Source organism: Sturnus vulgaris, chromosome 10 (assembly GCF_052056855.1).
Source record: "Sturnus vulgaris isolate bStuVul1 chromosome 10, bStuVul1.hap1, whole genome shotgun sequence".
NCBI lineage: Eukaryota > Metazoa > Chordata > Aves > Passeriformes > Sturnidae > Sturnus > Sturnus vulgaris.
Genome location: NC_142252.1, coordinates 5,511,987 through 5,532,910, shown reverse-complemented (window position 1 = coordinate 5,532,910; position 20,924 = coordinate 5,511,987). Strand labels below are relative to the sequence as shown.

The window sequence follows — 20,924 nt, the reverse complement described above, 5'->3', positions numbered from 1 at the left end:
TGTAGGGATTTTGTGTCTCTGAGACACCATGTTAAAATTGGTGAAAGTGGCCAACAGGTTTAAGTCATAGAGCCTCAAAAAGGTTTGGGTTCAAGGGACCCTAAAGCTCCTCTCATTCCAACCCTGCTGCCATGTGCAGGGACACCTTCTGGTAGATCAGGTTGCTCAATAAATGAATTTATTGAGGAAAGGGAAATACCAAAGCCACCTTGTGAACCTCATCACTTTGGGAAACTGGGCCCATGCACGTTGGTCTGATGTTATTTCCAGCATCTTCTCTCCCCTGTCTTTAAGCCAAAGGTGTGTGAGCCAAACATGACAATCCTACCCAGTGCAACATGGCAGTGGCTCATCCCCTGCCTGGATCCCCCTTGTGCCACCACCTTGGGAGCAGCCCCCGTGGAATCGGAGGGGATCCCTTCCCAAAGGCTGCTCTCACTCCATGAGCGTGCCAGGGAGGATTGACCCCGTCCCTCTTCTCTCACAGACGATTACAAGTCAGAGCTGAGGGAGCAGCTGCCTTTGATCGCGGGCTCCGCGGCGGCCGGGGTCGTCTTCATCGTGTCCCTGGTGGCCATTTCCATCGTCTGCAGCAGGTGGGTCCCTGTGGGATCAGTGTCCCTGGAAGGTGGAGGTGGTAAGGTGCAGATTGGGGGCAGGAGGGGTGGGATGGGGCACCCGTGTGGCCAGAGGGAGCAGCAGGATGTCACTGCTCATGGAGTGTTGCTGGCAGGGGAGCGGTTTGGGGCCAGCAGCAGGTGCTGATCCCTGAAGCCTGGCTGTTGTCTCCCCTGTTCTCCCAGGAAGCGTGCCTACAGCAAGGAGGCCGTGTACAGTGATAAACTGCAGCACTACAGCACCGGCAGAGGTGAGCAGGGAAAGTGGGAAAAGCAGACAGGGGAGATGCTCCCAAACCATCCATGCATCCCGCATGTGCCCTACTCCTCCCCTTCCAAGGGGGACTGTGGGGTGGTGGGAGCCCCCATGGCACTTGGACAGGACCATAGGTGGGAGTGGAGATGTCCACACGTGTCTGTCAGGGTCTGGGGGAGGGAGGGCTGCAGTGGTGCAGCACTGTGGGTGGAAAAAGAAGAGTACCAGGAGGGATTTGGGGAATGATGATGGATTTGGGGATATGTCAGGGGCAGGGGGGATGTAGGGGACAAGGGAGGGGAAGAGGATGCTGTGAAGACTCCCAAAGGAGAAAAGAAGGGAGAGAGGTGGTGTTCAGAGGGAAGGTGATGCCCCTGATGGATCAGTGCTGGGCTGTTAGAGGGATTCTGGATTTTGGGAGCATGGTGGCTGGTGGGTGCTGGTGGCTGGCATTGCTGCTGTCCTGGCTGTGTGGCTGATGCTTGCCCTGTACCTTGCTCAGGGAAGGATGTGCAGCCAGTGACTGGGAATGTTGAACTAGGTTTGGGCTGCTGATCCCCTTGGCAAACAATTAGGAGAGCCTGAGCTTTTCCTAGGAGACCTCTGCAGCTGGTGGAGCTGTGCACCAGAATTAATTCCAGGTGTATTTGTGTGTAATGTCTGCTGTGGTGCCCCTCCAGCAGCCAGCACTGCAAATGAAAATAAAGCAGCAAAGCAGCAGCTTTGGGGGGCAGGATTTTCCTGGTGTTCACCAGTTCCATGCCCCATCCCTGCAGGATGTAAATCCCATTTACACTCTCCTAGAGATGCTTCCCAGGTGCAATTTGCTTGTGGGAAGAACCGTTTTGGTCCTGGGTACCTCCTTGGGGGAAAGAGGTGTGGGATGAGGAAGGATGGGTGGGGGAGGCAGGGAGCAGTATGGGAGAGCAGAGGGGAGGAATGGGGATGGAGCAATCGGCCTGGCAGAGAAGAACAGAAGGGCTGGAGAGGGCTAAAGAGGGATTGGAGATAAGCAGGAGAGCCCAGCCAAGAGAGCAAAGCACGCTGGATATCTTTAGACCCTCTTGGCATCAAACTGAACGCTCCCATCCTGGTGGTAGCACTGTGGGGGGCCCTGAACCTCCTGGCAAACAATGAACTGTTTTCCAAATATCACTGGGTGATGACAGATCTGTGTTTTTCCTCCCTCTTTTCTCCACGTTTCTGCACTGTGGGGGGCAGGGCAAGATGAATTTGATGCCTGGTGGATAAATTCACATCAGGCTGCAGGCAGAATGATTTTTCACATTTCCCCCCTGTTTTGAAGCATTCTCTGCTACACATGCATCCCTAGCTGGCCCCAAGCATCCCAAAATCCAGAATGCTCAACCTGGGCAGGGAAGCAATGAATCATGTGCCTGTCTTGGGTTTCTAAACCTGGGGGCTGTGATGACTGGTGTCAGAAATCTGGGGTGCCAGCAATACCCTGTCAAGGTTACTGAGCCTCTGGGCGCTCTGTCAGTGCAGAGGCTGGAGCAAAACAGGTGGGAAATTTGTGGTGAGCAACTAATGGAGTAATGAGAGCATCCTCTGGAACAAATCACCATGTGTTCAGTGGCACAGCTATTACAGCCTCCCAGCACAGCTCTGCCATCCCTCCAGCAGCCCCCTGGGATCACCTGCTGCTGGCGGAGTGCTCCAGGTAGATTTTGGGGAGAGATAGGGTCTCTCGAGGTGTAGTTTTTTGTGGTTTATCCCTTCCATAGCTTCGCTGGGAGCTTTGAGGTTGGGGAAATAGGAATAACGTTCTGTTGAAGCACCAGCAATTCAGCAGGAAGGGCTTTTCTCCATGATATTTAATGCCAAGGAAACACAATGCCAGAAGGAATTGGCTGCTGGAGTCAGGGTCATGGTGCAGAGCACTTCAACTTTTGAAGAGTGATAAAAAATTTGCCCTTGTCTACAGTAGTGAAGAATGGCCTAATGCAGTTTTCAGGATTCTTGGGATGATTTTAAGACCACAAAGGTCTTTGCAGGTGAGCTCACCACAGGTGCCTTTGGTGGTGTGCTCCAGTACCTGGAATTTCACCCAGCTTTTGCTGGTGTGGGAATGATGAGCTGGGGGCTGATATTGGCAGAGATGAGGAGTAGGTTTAGGTGCCCAACCCCTCATTTGGATGGGATGAGGATGAGGGGGGAGCTCATCCTGGTGATTATTGAGCCTATGGTCAGACCCTGGGGTATATCAGAGGGTATTTGAAAAACCAGCCTGTGTTGACACGGGACAGGAAACTTGGGCATTGTTCTGTCCTCTGTTTTTTCAATAGTTTGATCAGTGAGCTAGTCTCCGTTACGATCCTGTAAATCCCTTTGTAATCCTGGCTGGAGCATCAGCTGCTCTTGTAAAAGAATTTATGGGGCAGTTAAAGTGTATGAGACAGAGCCATAAAGGGATTTATGAACTGGGAGATGCACAGATGGCTTCATTGCAGCCTCCCCTGCCTCTGAGGTGCAGAACTTCTGCCCCAAAGGCCCCTTTTGGGGGTGAGGATGCTCCTACCTGGTCCTTGCTGAGTCCTCAATGCCCCACAAGCAGCTCTTCCCTTGTGGCTGTTTGGCACCAGCAGTGGCCACTGCGAGGCTTTCATGCCTCCTCCTGAAATATTTCACATCTGGGAGCTGATTTAGATTCCTGGTGCAGAGGTGATGCTGTGGTCCATGCATCCATCTGTGTGCCAGCTCTGGAGGGACTCTGGGAAGCAGGGGTGTGTTAGAATCATGGCCTTGGAAAGGTCCTGAATAGTGTAACTGAGGGCTATTAATCCCTATGAGGGTGAGGGAGGGGACCAGGCAGCAATGTCCCTCCAGAGATGACCTTGAGGGGCTGCTGTGCCATCCACAGTCCCCTTTTTGGGTGAGAAATAGCACAGGAAGCTGACTCCCCCCTCTCCCCCCCAGGGGGACACCACAGTGCATTGCAGGTCCCTTTTGGGTGGCAGTAAAACACCAGTGTCTGGCTGAGCCCTGTGACCTCACTGTGCCTCGCCACCACTCCCCTTGGCAGCTCTGTCAGCCCCTGACATCCAAATATGCCATCTGCAAACCCATTTGGGAAATCTGGGCACCTCTTTTTGTTTTTCCCCCTTGGAAAAGGGCAAGAGCCCACTTCCAGCATGTCCCTGCAGCACGGGCAGGTCCTGCTACCACGCCTTGTCCCGGGCGAGGGACGGCACGCGTGTCCCGGCGCCCGGCCAGGCCGTATTTCACGGATCCATGCAGGTTGTTGGGCATAATTGCTGCACTCTGTCAATTTAGTAGCCGCCACAAAGCCATCAGAGGCCTTTTTGGGTAAATAAATATTTCTTCACTAACGCGTGGAGCCTCATAAAGCCTTCGCTGTAAAGCCAGCGCGCTGTAGTTCAGGTCTGTAACTGCTCCCGTTGCCGTGGAGGAGGAAGAGGAAGGATAATGGTAGAGGAGCAGAGGGCAGAGAGGGAGAGGAGAAGGTGCAGGGGAGAGTTGGATGAATTGTTGCCTTAAAGGGATGACAAGGGTCTGTGGAGGTGGTGTAGGTGAGAGTGTGAGGACAGAAGGGTCTCCAGTTCTTGGCCATGGTACAGCTGTTCTTGGTTTTCCAGGCTGCCCAGAGACTGTGGGGATCCACTGTACTCGGCATTGTTCAAGGCCAGGTTGGATGGGGCTTGGAGCCAACTGGTTTAGTGGAAGGTGTCTCTGCTCATGGGATTTGGTATGGAGTAAACTTTGAGCTCCTTCCAACCTAAACAATTCTATTAACTGTGTTTCTGTAATTCTCTCCCTTTTCCTGTTTTCCTGTCTTCCCTGTAACAAGGGTCTCCAGGGATGAAGATCTACATCGACCCCTTCACCTACGAGGACCCCAACGAAGCCGTCCGAGAGTTTGCCAAGGAGATCGATGTGTCCTTTGTGAAGATTGAAGAAGTCATTGGGGCAGGTGGGTCTCTCTGTGTGCTGCTGCCCATCCTTCCCTGCCCTCTCTGCTTCTCCTGTGTGGCTGTGCACCCACCTGGAACAAGTCTGGGGGGGAACACACGTGATCCTTCACCTGGAAGGCCTCAATGAAGCCTTGAAACATCAGGCTTTCCTGGGTTTGTGATGGATTAGGGTGGACATGAGGTCCACAAGCTCCTCTGAGATGGGAAAGGCTCCATGAATATATTCACTTGCTGACCATGGGGCCTCTTGGGATTTTCCATGTGGCTTTTCTATAAGATAAGAAGAAAAGCCTCACTGTAGTCTGTGCCATATTCCCCTGCATATGTATATATACACACACATGCATGTGTGTGTGCCATTTTTAAATAACTGTGTCATACTCTTGGAGGAGAAAGTGAGAAGCTGGGGAGGGGAAGCTGTGAGGAAGCAATGAGTCAGTTTGTTTGGGATCAAGTTCAGCAATGTTTCACCTGCCCTTTGCTGCTCATCAAGGCAGAGTGCCTGCAAACATGGCTTAAATGTAATCCCTCCTCAGGCAAATTTGGCTTTGGTGAAGTGAAAACTCTCCTTCGTTCTCTGTATTTTAAATCAGAGAGCAGCAATGTAAACAGCCCAATTATTTCCCACCCGAAGATAAGTGATGTGCAGAAAGGCAGCTGAGATTAACAACACTAGCACCTGATATTTGAGGTAGTCCTTAGATGTGGATGCACTCTGCCTGCAAATGCTCCTTGTGGGGGTTTGCACAGGCAGCTGCAGCCTCTGCCTGTGTCAATGGTGGGCACTGTCACCTTGGAGAAGATTGCAAACCTGAACATGTCCCCAGTAGCAGACATTGGCCCTTTTAAAAAGGACAGGTGGGCAGATGTGTAGAGGAGAGCGTTGCTGAAATGTGAATTGGCTGCCATTTCTCAGCTGGGCAAGGGCCCCTTGCTCTTTGCAATGTTTGGTGAGGAGAAGGTGGTGGCTCTGGTGTTGATTGATCAAAGGTTGACCAACCTAAATGATTCCATCTTGTGCTCGCAGGGGAGTTTGGAGAGGTGTATAAAGGGCGCCTGAAGTTGCCAGGCAAGCGGGAGATCTACGTGGCCATCAAGACGCTCAAGGCCGGCTACTCGGAGAAGCAGCGCCGGGATTTCCTGAGCGAGGCCAGCATCATGGGGCAGTTTGACCACCCCAACATCATCCGCCTCGAAGGGGTGGTCACCAAGAGCCGGCCAGTCATGATCATCACAGAGTTCATGGAGAACGGGGCCTTGGACTCCTTCCTGCGGGTAAGGCCAGCGCTGTGGGATTTGGGAATGAGATGTTGGTGTCCTGTTGGTAAATCCCAGCCTGTTTGCTTAATTTGAGAGCTGGCTGAAGTGTGCCATACATCTCCAAAATGTGTATTTTTGGGGTGCTTGCCTCTGCTGTAATCCAGCAGGGCAGCTGGAGTCCTCTGGGGAGGTGCAGCATCCTCCTGAGGTCAGGATGAGTGGTGCTGGTCCCACTCTGGGGTCTGCATGCTCACCCCAGTGCCTGCTCTTTCTGCTCGCAGCAAAACGATGGGCAGTTCACAGTGATCCAGCTGGTGGGAATGCTCAGAGGGATTGCTGCTGGGATGAAGTACCTGGCAGAGATGAATTATGTGCATCGAGATCTGGCTGCCAGGAACATCCTGGTCAACAGCAACCTGGTGTGCAAAGTGTCCGACTTTGGCCTCTCGCGCTACCTGCAGGATGATACATCTGACCCCACCTACACCAGCTCCTTGGTAGGTACCTCCTGCAGGATGTTCTCCTGCCCAGCATTCCCTGTGCTCTGCACCTGCTGAACCTGGGAGAAGGGTGCTGGATGTACAGTCTGGCATGGGTGGGAGTACCTCTCATGAGTGTTCCCACCACATAGGTTCATGGTCCAGAGGTTCTGGCTGTGGTTTCCACAAATTATCCCCTTTTCCCTCCTTTCTCTTCCTGCTTTTTAGAAGATTTCCACCTCCCTCCTCCCTAAGCACCCTTTTGCCTTCTGCAGTTTCCAGATAAGCTTCTTCCCTCTCCTCTGTGGAAGAAGGGTGCACAGAGGAGTCCCTGGAGAGACAGGAAGGGGAGGCAGGGGGATCACAGCAACTCCTGGCAGCACAGCGATGGTGTTTTAACTCCCCTTCCCCCAGCACTCCAGGTCTGGTCTGCTTTTCCCTGCTGGAAACTTGTTCCAAGCATAAATTAAAGAGACAAGCCTAACGGGAGCTCTGGCATTCCCCAGCCATCCTTCTCCTCCTTAATTAACTCATTTGTAGGTTATGGCAGCTCTCTTCTCCCCCTGCTCCTGGCTACCCCAGGGGACCCCCAGCTCCCCAGCATGGCCATTGTCCTGCTTGTGAGCCCCTGAGTGGTGTTAAGGATGATCAGAGGGGAAAGGGATGAGCAACTCGCTGGCCTCATCTAATGGATTAATCAGAAGAGTGTTCAGTGGGTGCCGGCACGGGGCTGCACCAGCTCCTGCCAAAGCAGTTCCTTGGGCTGCTGAGCTGTGCTCAGGTGCCAGGGCTGGCTCCAGCTGCCAAAATGGGAAAGCCAGGGACATGCCTTTAAGGCTGACTCAATGTTTTGGCCCAGTTGCAGCCCCTCACTGTCTCTCCCCTGCTCAATGGGATGTTCCTGTTCCCCCCAGACCTGCCCCACTCCTTGCCCAGACCCTTCCTGCAGGCAGCAGCCTTTGAGCAGACACCCAGCTTTTATTTTTCCTTCAAAGACCCCAGCAGTAGCTGCTGAGATGAGGCATGAATTAGTCTTTTCCCCACCTTCAGAGATAAAAAGAGATTATCTCATCTGTGTTTTTATTTAATTTAGGCCATAATAGATCTCCCTGGCAGCTGGGAAGTGATGCTGTGCCTGCGATTGCATCACTCTGCCTCCCACAGCAGGCTTTTCGCTCTGGGGAAAAGGCAGGAAAAACAACCTAGCAGTTAATTTCTCCATTTGTAGTTATTCAAATCAAATTTTTTGCCATTCATCCTTCAAGAGTGGCTGACGCGTCCTCGGAAAGGCTATGGAAAATGATTGTGCTAAACAATTTACAGTGCAGTCCTGCCCCCAGAAAATTCCTGTGCGTGTCTGTGGTTTTCCTTATCCCTTGGCTTCTTTGGTGGTTATTTTGTGGAGCTTTGCCAGGGAGCAATCTCTCTGTGCGTGCTGCCCCTCCTCACATCCCTGCGCCCTTGGCATGGCCTTTGGCCCTGGAACCTGCCCTGCCTTGGCAGGTGGCTTGAGATGCTGAGCCTGATTTTGAGCCTTTGGGAAAAATGGGGAGCTCTCTGCCAACGGCACTTTCCTATGCCAGTGCTTTCCATTGGGGTTTAGAAGTGTTTTGCTTTTTGCCTTCCCCTCCAAAAGTTGGGCTGGAAAGACCTTCTGGCAGCTGTGGGAGCCCAGATGAATCTGTAGAGGATGCTTTTAGTTCAACCTTGTTTCAATTGAAGGCCAAGGGATGGGAATGCCAGTGGCTCCTCACCTGTGACAAGCACTAAGCCCAGTTGTGCGTAGCTTTGTCACCTGGTGACTCCCTGGGAAGGGACCTGGGGACAGGCCACTGATGTGCTGGGTCCTGCAGGGCAGCTGGAGTGGGGTGGTGACAGTCAGTGGGGTAAATCCTTGGGTAAACCCATTTGTTTTGTTCAGCTAAGCCATTTTAGGCAGGTACAAGATACATCCACGCAGTCGTTTTTGGCTCCTGCCTCCTCGTCCCATCAGGTGCCACCTGCCCACTCCTTGGGGGGGTCCCCAGGGACTCATGGTTTGGGCTGTGTGGGATGGCCCCAACGTTGTCTCATGGGCATCCAGCCTCCTCTGCCCAGGGAGACGTTTCTCAGCTGAAGTCCCTTTTCCTGTAGGGGGGGAAGATCCCTGTCAGGTGGACGGCGCCGGAGGCCATCGCCTACCGCAAGTTCACCTCGGCCAGCGACGTCTGGAGCTACGGCATCGTCATGTGGGAGGTGATGTCGTTCGGGGAGAGGCCCTACTGGGACATGTCCAACCAAGATGTAAGCACTGGGGGTCATCCACACTGCTCTGGGGGCCAGGGGGTGCTCATTCCCAAAAGAAATCCCTGCCAGAAGGGCTCTCTGCTCCTTCCTGGAGCCTCGGGAGCGCTCGGTTTGGAGATGAAACAGGCTGCTGAGCCAGAGGATACAAGGAGGGAAATTGGGAAGAAAAGCCAGTGGGCTGGTAATTGGACTTCAGCAAGCTGCAGGGCCTTTGAAAATGTTCAGAGGGTTTACGAGCAGGGAAGGAGCTTTGGAAGTGTGACTGCTGTACTCCGGCGAGATCCGCCGAGATAATGAGTGGCAGCTCTCCGCTGGGAGGAACTGCAGCCGCGGAGCATCAGAGCGGAGATTAACCCCAGAGAGCACCCGGCTCCTCCCGCTCCCTTGGCTGCTGATCAGCCGGGCTGGCCGTGCCTTCCTGGCTGCCTGCAGCCCCTCTGCCTGCACAAGCAGCTCAGGGAGCCCCCCGAGTCCTGCATCCACTCTCCCCTCACTGATCCATCCTCATCCACGCTCAGGTCATCAACGCCATCGAGCAGGACTACCGGCTCCCGCCGCCCATGGACTGCCCGGCCGCCCTGCACCAGCTGATGCTGGACTGCTGGCAGAAGGACCGCAACACCCGCCCGCGCTTCACCGAGATCGTCAACACCCTCGACAAAATGATCCGCAACCCGGCAAGCCTCAAAACTGTGGCGACCATCACCGCTGTGTGAGTGCTCCCTGTCACCATCCCACGCCCTGGGGAAAGGCTCCCCGAGGGGCTCGGGAATGCACAAATCCTTAGGCGGGGGCAGGGGGTTCTGTCTTTGCTCTGCCTGACAGTCAGACAAAGAACATGCAGTTTTCAGCCAAGCAACAGCAATAATTCTTTGCTATTGATTCTTTATGGCATGTGACCATTTGGGTGTGGTGGCCGCTCTGCCGACGCCTCATCCCTGTGGCTCCCGCAGCTGGAATGTGAGCTTGCAAAGCACCGCTTGGCACAGCAGTATTCCCATGGGAGAGGCCTTCCTCATGGCCTTCCATGGGTGTGTGCTGGGGCGAGCACAGGGGCACCGGGGGTGGGTTGGGGAGTGTGTCCCTGTGCTGGCCAGGCTCAGGCAGGGCAGCCCCTCAGTGCCAGCCAGGCTTGTCCCCAGCGGTGTGTCCTGTTTCAGGCCTTCTCAGCCCCTCCTCGATCGCTCCATCCCCGACTTCACTGCCTTTACCTCAGTAGACGACTGGCTGAGTGCTGTGAAGATGAGCCAGTACCGGGACAGCTTCCTGACCGCTGGCTTCACCTCCCTGCAGCTGGTGGCCCAGATGACGTCCGAGTGAGTTGGCCATGCCAGGGCTGCCCAAAAGCGGGGTGCTGCCCAGCTGGGGAGGTGGGGAGGTCAGTTAAGGGCAGAGGACAGGTGTGAGCATCCCTCACATTGGTCACCCCGAGTCTGGAGGTGGCCACATTCACTATTTGGGAGTCAATGTGTGGGTGAATCCCTGCTCTCAGACCCAGTGATGCTGATGGGGCCATGCCTGGGCTCTGTGGATGTTCCAGCTGAGCTTACCTCCCTCAGCTCCCTCAGCAACAGCAAAACAGGTTCACCACCCTCAGCTGCCCATTGACCTTCCTCTGTCTGTCTGTCTTCCAGAGACCTCCTGAGAATAGGGGTGACTTTGGCTGGGCACCAGAAGAAGATCCTGAACAGCGTCCAGTCCATGCGAGTACAGATGAGCCAGTCTCCGACCTCGATGGCATGACGTCCCTTGTTCCATGGGGAGGGGCCGGGGAGGGCGTGCAGCAGAGGGCAGAGGTGGGAGGGGAGGAACTGACGTGGGGCAGCGCTGGGAGAGGAGCCACCGCTGCCTGGGGACTGCCACTGCAGCCAAAGGATGTTCCTGGGACTCACCTCTGGCTGGTGACTTCCGTTCCTCACCAACAGAAGCACACTTACCAATGTCATGGGGGACAGCGTTTAAATACCTATAAATATGTACAAATCATATATTTAAAAAGCAAAGCAAAACAAAAAAATCATAAAAAACAATGAAGACAAACCAATGTGCGTTGGGGAAGCAAACCCAAACCCTAGAGACCAGACTCCAATCCTGCCACCAGTGAGCAGTGGTCGAAACTGAGAAGGAGGAAGGGGCTGTTGGGGAAGGGAGAGGCACGAGATGGAGCATCCTGTCCGGAGAAACCACCTTCCTTTTTCTTCTTTTGCCCTTCCTCCCTGCCCCGGCCCTCCCAGCTCGCCCCACTCCCCTCTCTGCTCACGGACTGGGTGGAAGTGTCCTCAGATGTCTCCGCAGCTCCCTGCCATCCCACCCGGGTGCCGCTCCGGCCACTACCAAAGGACTTCACTGACCACTGCATGGGGGATCCGACTCAATCCACTTAATGTCTTCATATTGAAGAAGAGATGTACCTTCAATAGAAAACCTTGGGTTTTGGTTTTGTTTTTTTTCTCTTTTGCTTGCATTTTTTTTGCAAAAAGGAAAAAAAAAAAAGGATTAAAAAAAACACAAACTCTCCATCCTGGAAAATGGAAAGAGGTGTTCCCGTGTGTGTGTGCGCGCTCGTGCGCCTGTGTATGTTGTCAACCCTCCGTGGACTCACTGCTTGTCCATGACCGAGGAGCAGCGCTGACCCTGCAGCCCAGGGGGGCAGGGGTTGTGCCCACAGCCCTCAGGGGCAGCTGGGAAGCACCCAGTGATGAAGGAAGCACTCAGCATCCTGCATGTGGGAAGGAGGATGCCAAGGGCCGGCCGGTGCGGCGGGGATGGGATGGGACTGGAGGAGCCACCGCGTGGCTGTGACTGGGTTGGTGGCTGCTGGAGGAGAGATGTTCTGGGAAATGGACTGCTCAGGCCTCCAGGGCCTTGGTGATGTCTGGAAGATGGCTTTGGAGGACTTTTTCCCCCATCTTGTGGACCTGAGGATTTTGATATTGATTTATGGACTTAGGTTTCATGGCTTCAGAGGTAGGTCCAAGTGTCTCGTGTGTCTCTGCCCATCTGTCCGTCCTGCTCTGTATTTTTCTGCTCTTCTTTATAGCCTCTCCTAGTGGATGTTTCCCCATATTTAATTTGATCTTTATTGTTCTTTTTTTTGATTCCTCCATTGGTCTCCTAGGCAAATTGATCCGGTTAAAATTGCCCAACACGTGTCAGTGTTTATCCAGAATATTGTAAGGCTGGGCCATCTGACCTCCCCCTGTGGATTGCGCCAGGAGTTTATAAAACAAATGAACTCTTATTAAGGCTTTTACTTCGAGGGCTGTGTGTGAGTTGCAATGCTTCATCACCGTGCTCTCGCCGGCGCTGTGCCGGCCCCTGCGTGGTGAGGGAGCAGTGGCACAGACTGGCTGTGCCTCAGGGGCTGCACGTCCCAGCCTGGATTTGGTGGCATAGTGGCTCATATGTACATGGAGACCCTCTGTCCTCCTCACTCACCCTCCTTTCCCCTCACTCCTCATCCCCACCGTGGCAATTCTCCACATCTGCTAGCACCATGGGGATGCATGGATGCATCCATCCATGTCCTGGGGCTGTTCCTGAGCCACAGGGATGTCCCATATGTTGTAGGGGCTGCTTTAACTCCTCAGCCCACATCTGTCTGTGCCACAGTGATGTCCTGTGTCCATCAGTGCTGTGAGGATGGCTCACGCCCGCCTGGGCTGTGGTTTTTCCCCATGTCTGTCCTTGCCCACACCCAACTACACCATGGGATTGCCCTTGTCCATCTGCCCCACTGTATTCCCATCTATGCTTGGAGATGCCTCACCAGATTTGCTTGCTGCCACTGAACAGAAAGAGACAAGCCTGTGCTCTGCCTGCTTCCAGCACCTGTCCACATCTCCTGGGTGGGAACACTGTCCCTCCTGTGTTGGGGCTGTCAGAGTCCTCTGTGGCTGGGTGGACCCTTGGGTATCCTGTGAGGAGCACATGCTCAGTTCATGGTGGTTCATGAGGAACATGTTCTTGCTCATGGTTTGTCCCTACTAGCAGGTGAAGGACCCTTTGAGGTGCTCTTTACACCTCCAGTTTTTTTCTTCCATTGCCCAAGGCAGATGACCCATGCTCTGCTGAAGAGCAGGAGCTAACAAGATGCAGGAATGAGCTTGTTTCAATTCACTGAACTCCCCCCAGAGAAAGAGGCAGAGAAAAACACCCCTTGTTTACAACAGCAGGGACTGCTCCTCTTCCTGTCTGATAGAGGATTGCTAATACCTCTCGGGATGCTGGCGGCCCAAATCTGTATTCCGGGATGTTGTCACACGGAACACAACATGCAGATGGAGCAGGCACTGTGCATGCTAATGCACCGCCCTGCCACATTGGTATTCGCTGGCTCTGAAGGGTCCTTTGTGGCTTTTTTTATGATTTCTCTTTTATTAGAAGGAAGCTAAAGGCTTTTAAAGGAACGAGTGACAGCCACGCAGGCTAAATATCGATACTGCACCTTTATGGCTCCCCTGCCACTGTTGGTGGTTCTGCGAGCATCTGTGAGGCAGCTGCTGCTGCCTGCTCGGTGCTGTCCCTGTCCCTGCACACCACAGCAACCCTGGTGTAATGTAAACCCTTTAATACAGAGCCCCAGTGTCATAGGGTGAGAGTGGATCTCTGAGACCATTGAGTCCAACCTGTGACTGATCCCCACCGTGTCAACCAGCTGACAGGATGGACATTCCACTGCCTCCCTGGGCAGCCCATTCCAATATTTAATCGCTCCTTCAGTGAAGAAATTTTTCCTGTTGTCCAACTTGAACCTCCCCTGGCACAGCTTGAGGCCATTTCATTGTGAATATGAAATGTGAATAATTCAGTCCTGCCCATCCCACCCAGCAGACCAGGTACCTCTGAGGGGTCTAGCAGGCTGTCTGGGTGCTCAGGTGCTGTCAGAGATGCCAAGACCTTCTTCATTCAATTTCCCAGGGTGGATGGTGCTCTTTGGCTCTGGGCCACCAGCAGTGCCCCTGGGCATTGCCAGGGCTGGTGGCCTTTCCATTCTGTTGCCCTTTCCCAGGTGTCCAACATCTGATGTCTCCTGAGCTGTGTCAGAGCAGATGATTTCCATATCCCACCACTCCTAACCAGCTGTCCCCACATCTTGGCCCTGTGCTGGCACCTGGACATGTCCCCTCCAGGGTCGTGCAAGAGCCCAGCAGCAGACTGGTGGTGCTCAGGGCTGAGCAACAGAGTGCAGCTGGGCTCAAACCAATCCCTGCAGCAAAGAGGCACCATGGGCCAAGGGAGCTGCTGTCAAGGTGATACTTGAGGGGGGGTCACCACGGGCCACCTGTTCTCTTGCCTTTCAATAAAAGTTATTTCATCCAAGCCAGAAGATTTCATGAAAGACCATCAGTCTGTTAGTGGAAAACAAAGGGGAAAGTCTAAAATACTTACGTTCGGTTTTTATTTTTTATTGAGAAAAACAGCATAAAAATTTCAGATGACTTCTGACAGACCATTTTGTTTCTTTTGAGGCCTTTTTCCTTGTCAGTTTTCCAAACTGAGAAGCCTTTCTGTCTGGAAGTGTCAGTGCTGCCTGCCTGGCAGCAGTGTTGTGTTTAACCTGCTCCTCCTTTTCCTTTGTCACATGCCAAGGAAGAGGCTCTCACCTTGACTTGGGTGGCACCTCTTTGATGCTGCTCTCTTGCTCCTACTCTGGCAAGAGTCTCTTCCTTAGTCTGAAGATGAGCATTCCAATTTCACATCTTCTCATCCATGCTGGTTGGTGTTGGACTTCTTTTCTTTGATCACAGAGGAGAAGGGATGGCTCAGAAGCTGTTTTCTCCCTGCAGAGTCTTGGTTTAAAGGGAATGAAAAGGAGTTTTGGATCAAAGAGGGCCAACTGCACAGGCCTTTCGTCTGGGCTGTGCTCCATCCATCACACAGGGTCCTGATGGGTTCCTGTGCCACATGGAACTGCTGGGAGGGGCTGGTGAGCCTCACTGGGTCGGGTCTTGACCCCTGCCACTGCTCATGAGTGAAGCTCAGTCACAGTGCCTTGCTCCTTTGGCTGTATCCCACATAAATATCCATGCATGGATGTGGCTGTGTGCCCGGGTGAGCCCACCTCACCCTTGGCCCTGATCCTGGCCTTTCACTTTGTGCTCTGCAGTCATCAGCTCCTTCTCTCCATTTCTATGGCAACTGTAAAAACCTCAACTCTTTTGTGTCTTTTTTAGGGTTTTTTTTTTGTGTGTGTGTGTCTGGGTTGGCTTTGTCCTTTTTGCATAGAGCGTTAAATCAAAAAAGGGACTTTTGGCTACCAAACCTCTGCTCTGAGCTTGGCCCAGGATCTCATGTGAGAATCAGTGGGCAAGATCCTCACAACTGGACTGGGTGTTGCCAAGCAGCTTCACATTTCCAGCCCTGCTGTTACTGCCCTCATCCCCCAAAAATCCCCATTTGCAATTCAGCTGCATTGTTCTCCCCTGGGGCTTTTCCATGCTTTTTCCACAGCCCCATCCCTGGCTATGATGGAGGAGCAGCAGGCTTCTCAACGGCAGTAATTAAAAGGAGATGTGGTGTCTCTGCCAGCAAAGGTGAACCCAAGCCCCTTGCATATCTGAGGCTTGAATGTGGAAGAAGAGCGTGTATTAATGGCATAATTATGTGCCTCTTTCCAGAAAAAAAAAGGAATTTATTTTATGCCATTTAATGACCTTCAAATTAACAGTTCTTTGAAAGCACTTATGTGTATTTAATTTTAAATATTTCTGCAAGTCAGAGCAGGGCTTGCAATGAAAACAGCAGGCAGCCAGTTTTTAAATGAGGGTGATCTCAAACCATTATTTCTGGGCCTGTCAGCTTTTGGTGACTCTAATGCTTCTTTGCCAAGGAGAAAACAGCTATCCTTCCCCCTGTGCCCCTTGAATCAGCCTCAGTCCCAGGACATCTCCTCTTCTCCTTTTCCAGGTGTTTGACTCAGAGAGAGGGAAGGGTTGGGTTGGGGTTGGGTTGCAGGATCTCATCAATAAGTTTGCCTGCATCCCAAGAACATCTCTGTGGGAGCATCCCAGCTGGCCCATGGTCTGGGATAAATCATTGGGCATCACCTGTGAAAGGCTTTTTGCACTGCCATCAGCCCTTGCCATTATTCTGAGGTAGGGACAGACACGTTTCTCTTTGTTAAGGTCTGACTTAAGGCTTTTGCCTCTGATCCATAAAAACTGCCAATATATCTGAGCCACTCTGTGTTCACTTGGAAATCATTAGTCTTCAACGTTGAATTCAAGTTTAAAAAAAAAAAAAAAAAGGATCAATCAGCTTCTGAGACGGGGAATGAATTTACAGACCCAGAAATGTTCTGTAGCTCCAAGGCCACCTGTCCTCCTTGAGCTGCTGGTGGGAAGGGTGGGGGCCAGGGAGTCACATCCAGCTCCAACACTCATCCAGGTGCTGCTCGTCCCTGCTGCCCCAATGTCCCCTCTGGGTGAGGGAGATTTAATGTTCAGGTTGTCATCTGCTGTGGTGCCTCTTCTGTGAAGGATCTTGCCAGGGTGGATAGTGATCCAATACTTGGATCATTCCCAGTGAGTCTCCTCAGAATTTTGGAAGTGCCAGAAACTTCTTGAGTGATGATGGGGGAGAAGCCAACTCCACATTGACAGGACTCCTGTAGCAAGTTGCTTCACCCCATCAGTGATTTCTTTGCTGCTCCTGTTTTGGTGAATATTTTTCATATTTTTGGGGTGTTGGAGGGGTCCTTTAGGATCATCTTGGATCATCAACCCTCCTATCATGGGGCAATGGCTCTGCCTGTCCCAGCTGAGCTCAGTCTCCTCCAAAGCCTGGCTGGAAGGTATGAGAGCTGTTGGGTTACGCTCTCCCGTTTTTGATGTCCTCAGGGTTTGGCTCTGTGTCTCAGGGGAGATCTGCTGGATGCTCATGTCCATCCCTGGATCCTGATGGGCTGTGTTGCCTTCCCAGAGTTTGACACAGAAAGGGAAGCTGCTCCAGTCAGGAGAGGGCCTCCTCTGCTTTGGCTGACAGGAAGAGATGTGAGGTGGGAACCATGAGCATCCATGGCAGCCAGTGCAGCAGATCACGGCTGGGGAGGGGAGTGCACCTGTCCTGGTGACCATGGTACCCTTCACCTGTGCCTTTTGGGGTTGTCAGAGCTGCTGGCACTTGGGATGGTGTCCCAGGACTATCACTTTTGGCTGGCTGTCCTCCAGCACTGTGAGTACCCCTCCAGCTCAGGCACAGCTGCTCCCGTTGTCCCTGTCTGTGTCCAAGTATCGCTGCTGCTTCTGCTCTCCCTTCATCTGCCCCTGGCCGTCCCACCCTGCTGCCTTGCTCTGCTGTAGTGGCAGTTCTGGGGACATCTCTGGGTCCCTGCAGACCCCAGCACATGGACAGGTGCATTGCAGGTGACACAGCCGTGGAGGGGATGGCCCCATCAGTGGCAGAGACAGGATGTGTTGAGGTGTCCTGGCCTGTCTCTGGAGGGAAATGCTGGAGAAGGTTAATCTGAACAAACCAGCCCTGTGAATCTTAAGTGGATTAGCTGAACTCTGCTCCTTCCCAAAACAGACAGTGCCCTTTTGGGGCGGATATGGAAGTGGATTAGGCAAAAATCTACTTAAGGCTGCATTAATTCTAGATAAGTGTAGGGGGATTAACGCCCATCCACTTAAAAAAATTAATTGGAGTGAACTTTTCTCTGTGTCCCCAAGTAAACAAGACTCAGCAGCTTTCCCCATCCAGCAGCTGGGCTGTGCCTTTCCCTTCTCTGCTCTCCCATCCCCTCACGTTGTGCAGGAGCTGCCATCGTGGTGGGGGAATCTGCTCCTCTCTGATTATCCTCAGGGGCCTCATTAGGCAATTGAACCCTTGTGTGAAGGTAGGGAGAGAGGGCAGGGAAATTATGGTCACCATCAGTGCAATTATCAATGCTAATTAGTGCCAAGCAGGACTGACAGTGGGAGTGTTGTCTGAGCCTCAGGTGGGCGTCACATCACATCCTTGTGGGGGCTTCCATGGGCAAGCAGATGTGGAGTGTACACATATTGGTTGGTTTCCTTACTTTTCCCCACCGTGCTTTGGCTGAACTCTTCAGATTCCCCAGCCGAAATATTTGGGAGCCAGCCAGAGGCTGCCGTGGTCAGGGATTCAGGCTGGGCTTAGTGCCTGGGTGGCAATGCCATGTCATGTCCCTGATGGTGCCTGGATGGAGATGGGGCTCTGGGATGCTCCAGGGAAAAGGGGGTGAGATGTGACTCCTTTTGCAGAGGGTGTGGGAATGGGCCGGTGCTCAGGGGCGGCTTGCAGGATACAGAGATGGCTTTGGGTCACTCCCAGAGTTGCCTCCATCCTTCCCACCAGCTGCTCCCTTTATCCTTGGCATCACACGGCACAGCAGCTGCTTTTGCAGAGCCGCCCATCCTTGATTATTTCGGGTATTTGCAATTCTGCGAATTCCCGTGAGTGCGGAAAGGGAGAGCGCCCCGGGGCTGACACGGTGCCCGCATCCCAAGCGCGCTGCTCGGTAACTCCTTCCCGCATGGAACGCCTTCTCGTGGCACAAACGTGGCCTTTCTGTTGCTATTTGTGTCACAGCAGCACTCGGAGGCTGAGATCAAAGCCCTCCGCCCGCCTCGCAGGGGTTCCCACGCCGGCGCTCCGGGAGCAGGAGGAGGAGGAGGAGGATGAGGATGGGGGATGAGGGATGAGGGGTGGCTGCGTACCTGGGGATCAGCTGTGCTGCCCCCAGCTCCCCTCCATCCTCCTCCAGCTGTTCACGACCTGTCCCTCGGGTCTCTTGAGATCCATCCTTTGGGATCAGCCCAAATCATCCGTAGCTGTCCCTGGATCATTTTTACCCGACGAAGAGAAGGCCTGCAGCTCGTGTGGGAGAGCTGAGCCTGCAGCCACCACCCCCGGCAAAACAAACCCCCAAACCCTTCCCCAGCTCTGCGGCAGCCGGGCGGGTTGGGAAGGGACTGGCAGGGCTGGGAATGCCGCGGGGGAAGGCGGCGGCGGAGCCGGGAGCAGCGCCCGCGGCCGGAGCCATCGCTCCCCTGCAGCTTGAGTGTGGCACAATCCGTACACATCACCAGCACCCACCTCGGCTTGCAGCCATCCCCGGACCCGCCCGGCTCTAGCAGCGAGTTCAGCATCCTTACATCAATTATGTTTCTATTACAGCTTTTTTCCAGGTGTTTTGCTGTTCTGATCCCATTAACATTAACGAGAGCTGTGAGACTAAACCTCCGAGCATGGCACCGAAAATAGCCCCCTGCTCTCAAGAAATATCCAGCAATATATTTTCCCCCAGCTAAAGTTCCCTTTTTAAAAAGATAATCTCAATTTCTTTTCCCTTTTCTCTGCCCCTTTTCCCACCAAACACTACATTACTAAATAAAACTTTCATTACTACCTGGGTTTGCTAAAGAAAAAAATTATTTCCATTCAGGAGAATGATGAATTTTAATAGGAGTGAAATGTCAGGCACAGCTGGGGTGGGTTTCTGAAAGCACTGGTATGTTTGGAGAGGCACAGGGATGCCCAGCAATAATTAGCCAGTGAGCCCCGGTTTTTTGTGGCCCAGCAAAAGGACCCAGCAGTCAATTGCTTTGTTATTTAATGTGCTGCCTTTATGTTTCCAAGGTGCAATTGTATATTAAAAGCATCTTTGCCTCTCCAAAGTGGCTAAATAATGGGATTTTGCTGCTGTGTGGTACTTGTTGGTTATAGGGTATGGAGAAAGTACTCCTGGGGCTGCTCCTCTGGTTCCCAGACCTTCTGGTTTCCCCCTGGCAGCAGAGAAAATGGAGCTTTCTTTTTTTCTTTTTTCTTTTTTCTTTTTTTTTTTTTGTTACACTGGAAAAAGCGATTTGATGATGCCTGGTGGTTTGCTCCTGCCTTACACCGGGGGGGGCTGCTGGGGGGCACGGATCCCCTCCCGCCCCTAAAATCGCATCCCAGCCTCCGCTCCCTAAAGCCACTCAGCTTCACAAAGAATTCCAAATCTTCCATTCCTTCCTTTTCCCCCTGAGGAGAAATGGAGAGCTTTCATTGAAATCATCACTTTTCTGACAGCATATTAATTAATCCCTGCTTTTTTTTTTTTTTTTTTTTTTTTTAATGTTCGAGAGGCTGCATGTACTGTAAGAAGCCTTTGGTTTCTCTGGGTGTGGGGCTGCGGGGGGGGCTCGGCGGGGCTCTCTGAGCTCTGGACGTGCCTTTTCTATTCTCACCCTCTCCTCGTCTTCCTCTTGCCTTGCAGGGGCGTCGAGTGCAGCATTGCAGCTGGAGAGGGGCCCCAGGGGCCGCTTCCCACCCCAGGATGCTCCGGGAGGTCCCGCAGCGCCCCGGTCCCCGTCCCCCCGAGCCGCGGCGTGTCCCGGGCCAGCCCTACCCTGTCCTGTACATAACCAGTGAGATGTCTGTAAAAGATTTCAACCCTTGGAAAATTTTTTTTTTTTGGTCCCCTCTCCCCTCCCCTTCTTCCCCAATTTGTTGATTGTGTTGAAATTGTCGGAGTTTGTAACAGTATCTTTCAGAGAATATTGTACTAAAGAGAAAATTGCACTCAATAAAAAGGATGAAATAAGCCTGGTCCCTTGCCTTCCCCTTCCCAGGGGCAGCCTTGCTGCTGCCGGCTTCTCTCCAGCTCGGAGCTGGGGGAGTGTTTGCCATGAATATTCATTTGGGGAACTGGCAGCGCTCCACCGCTCCTTGACTTACCTCGAATGTTGATGTCTATCAGATTTGGCTCTCCGGTTTGTAAATGAAGTGACTTTATTCTCGGCGATCCCTATCGGAGTTTGCTCGCAGCAGAAAAGCCGGGAGAAGGAGTTTTCCTGGCACGGGAGTTTGTGCGGAGCGCGTTTCAAAGCCCTCGTGTGCGATCGCTCGGGGAAGCCGCGCTGGAAGCGCTGGCTGGGATCAAAGAGCCGTCCCTGCCGCAGAGTCCTGCTGGAGCCTGTCCATGCAAAGTCTTGAACCTGCTTTCCTTAAGGATTACTCTAAATGATGGCTGGAAAATGGATTCTTCCTCGTGCATTGGCTGCACTCGGGCAGTTTATCCAGCTGGGATCAATCACAGAACCCATCCGGCTGTCACACACACTCT

The 20,924-nt window shown here is 53.0% G+C and overlaps 1 protein-coding gene across 1 annotated transcript in view; it reads left to right on the top strand.

The window, feature by feature from the left end:
- Positions 1–20,402, top strand: part of EPHB1 (EPH receptor B1) — a 77,152-nt gene extending 56,750 nt beyond the window's left edge. Inside the window, exons 8-17 of the mRNA XM_014870444.2 lie at positions 488–596; positions 804–868; positions 4,703–4,825; positions 5,854–6,101; positions 6,368–6,583; positions 8,699–8,848; positions 9,370–9,563; positions 10,012–10,167; positions 10,486–11,818; positions 20,076–20,402. Coding sequence (XP_014725930.1) covers positions 488–596; positions 804–868; positions 4,703–4,825; positions 5,854–6,101; positions 6,368–6,583; positions 8,699–8,848; positions 9,370–9,563; positions 10,012–10,167; positions 10,486–10,594 — 1,370 coding nt within the window. The 3' untranslated portion in view covers positions 10,595–11,818; positions 20,076–20,402. The remainder of the gene's footprint in view (positions 1–487; positions 597–803; positions 869–4,702; positions 4,826–5,853; positions 6,102–6,367; positions 6,584–8,698; positions 8,849–9,369; positions 9,564–10,011; positions 10,168–10,485; positions 11,819–20,075) is intronic.
- Positions 20,403–20,924: the final 522 nt, after the last annotated feature.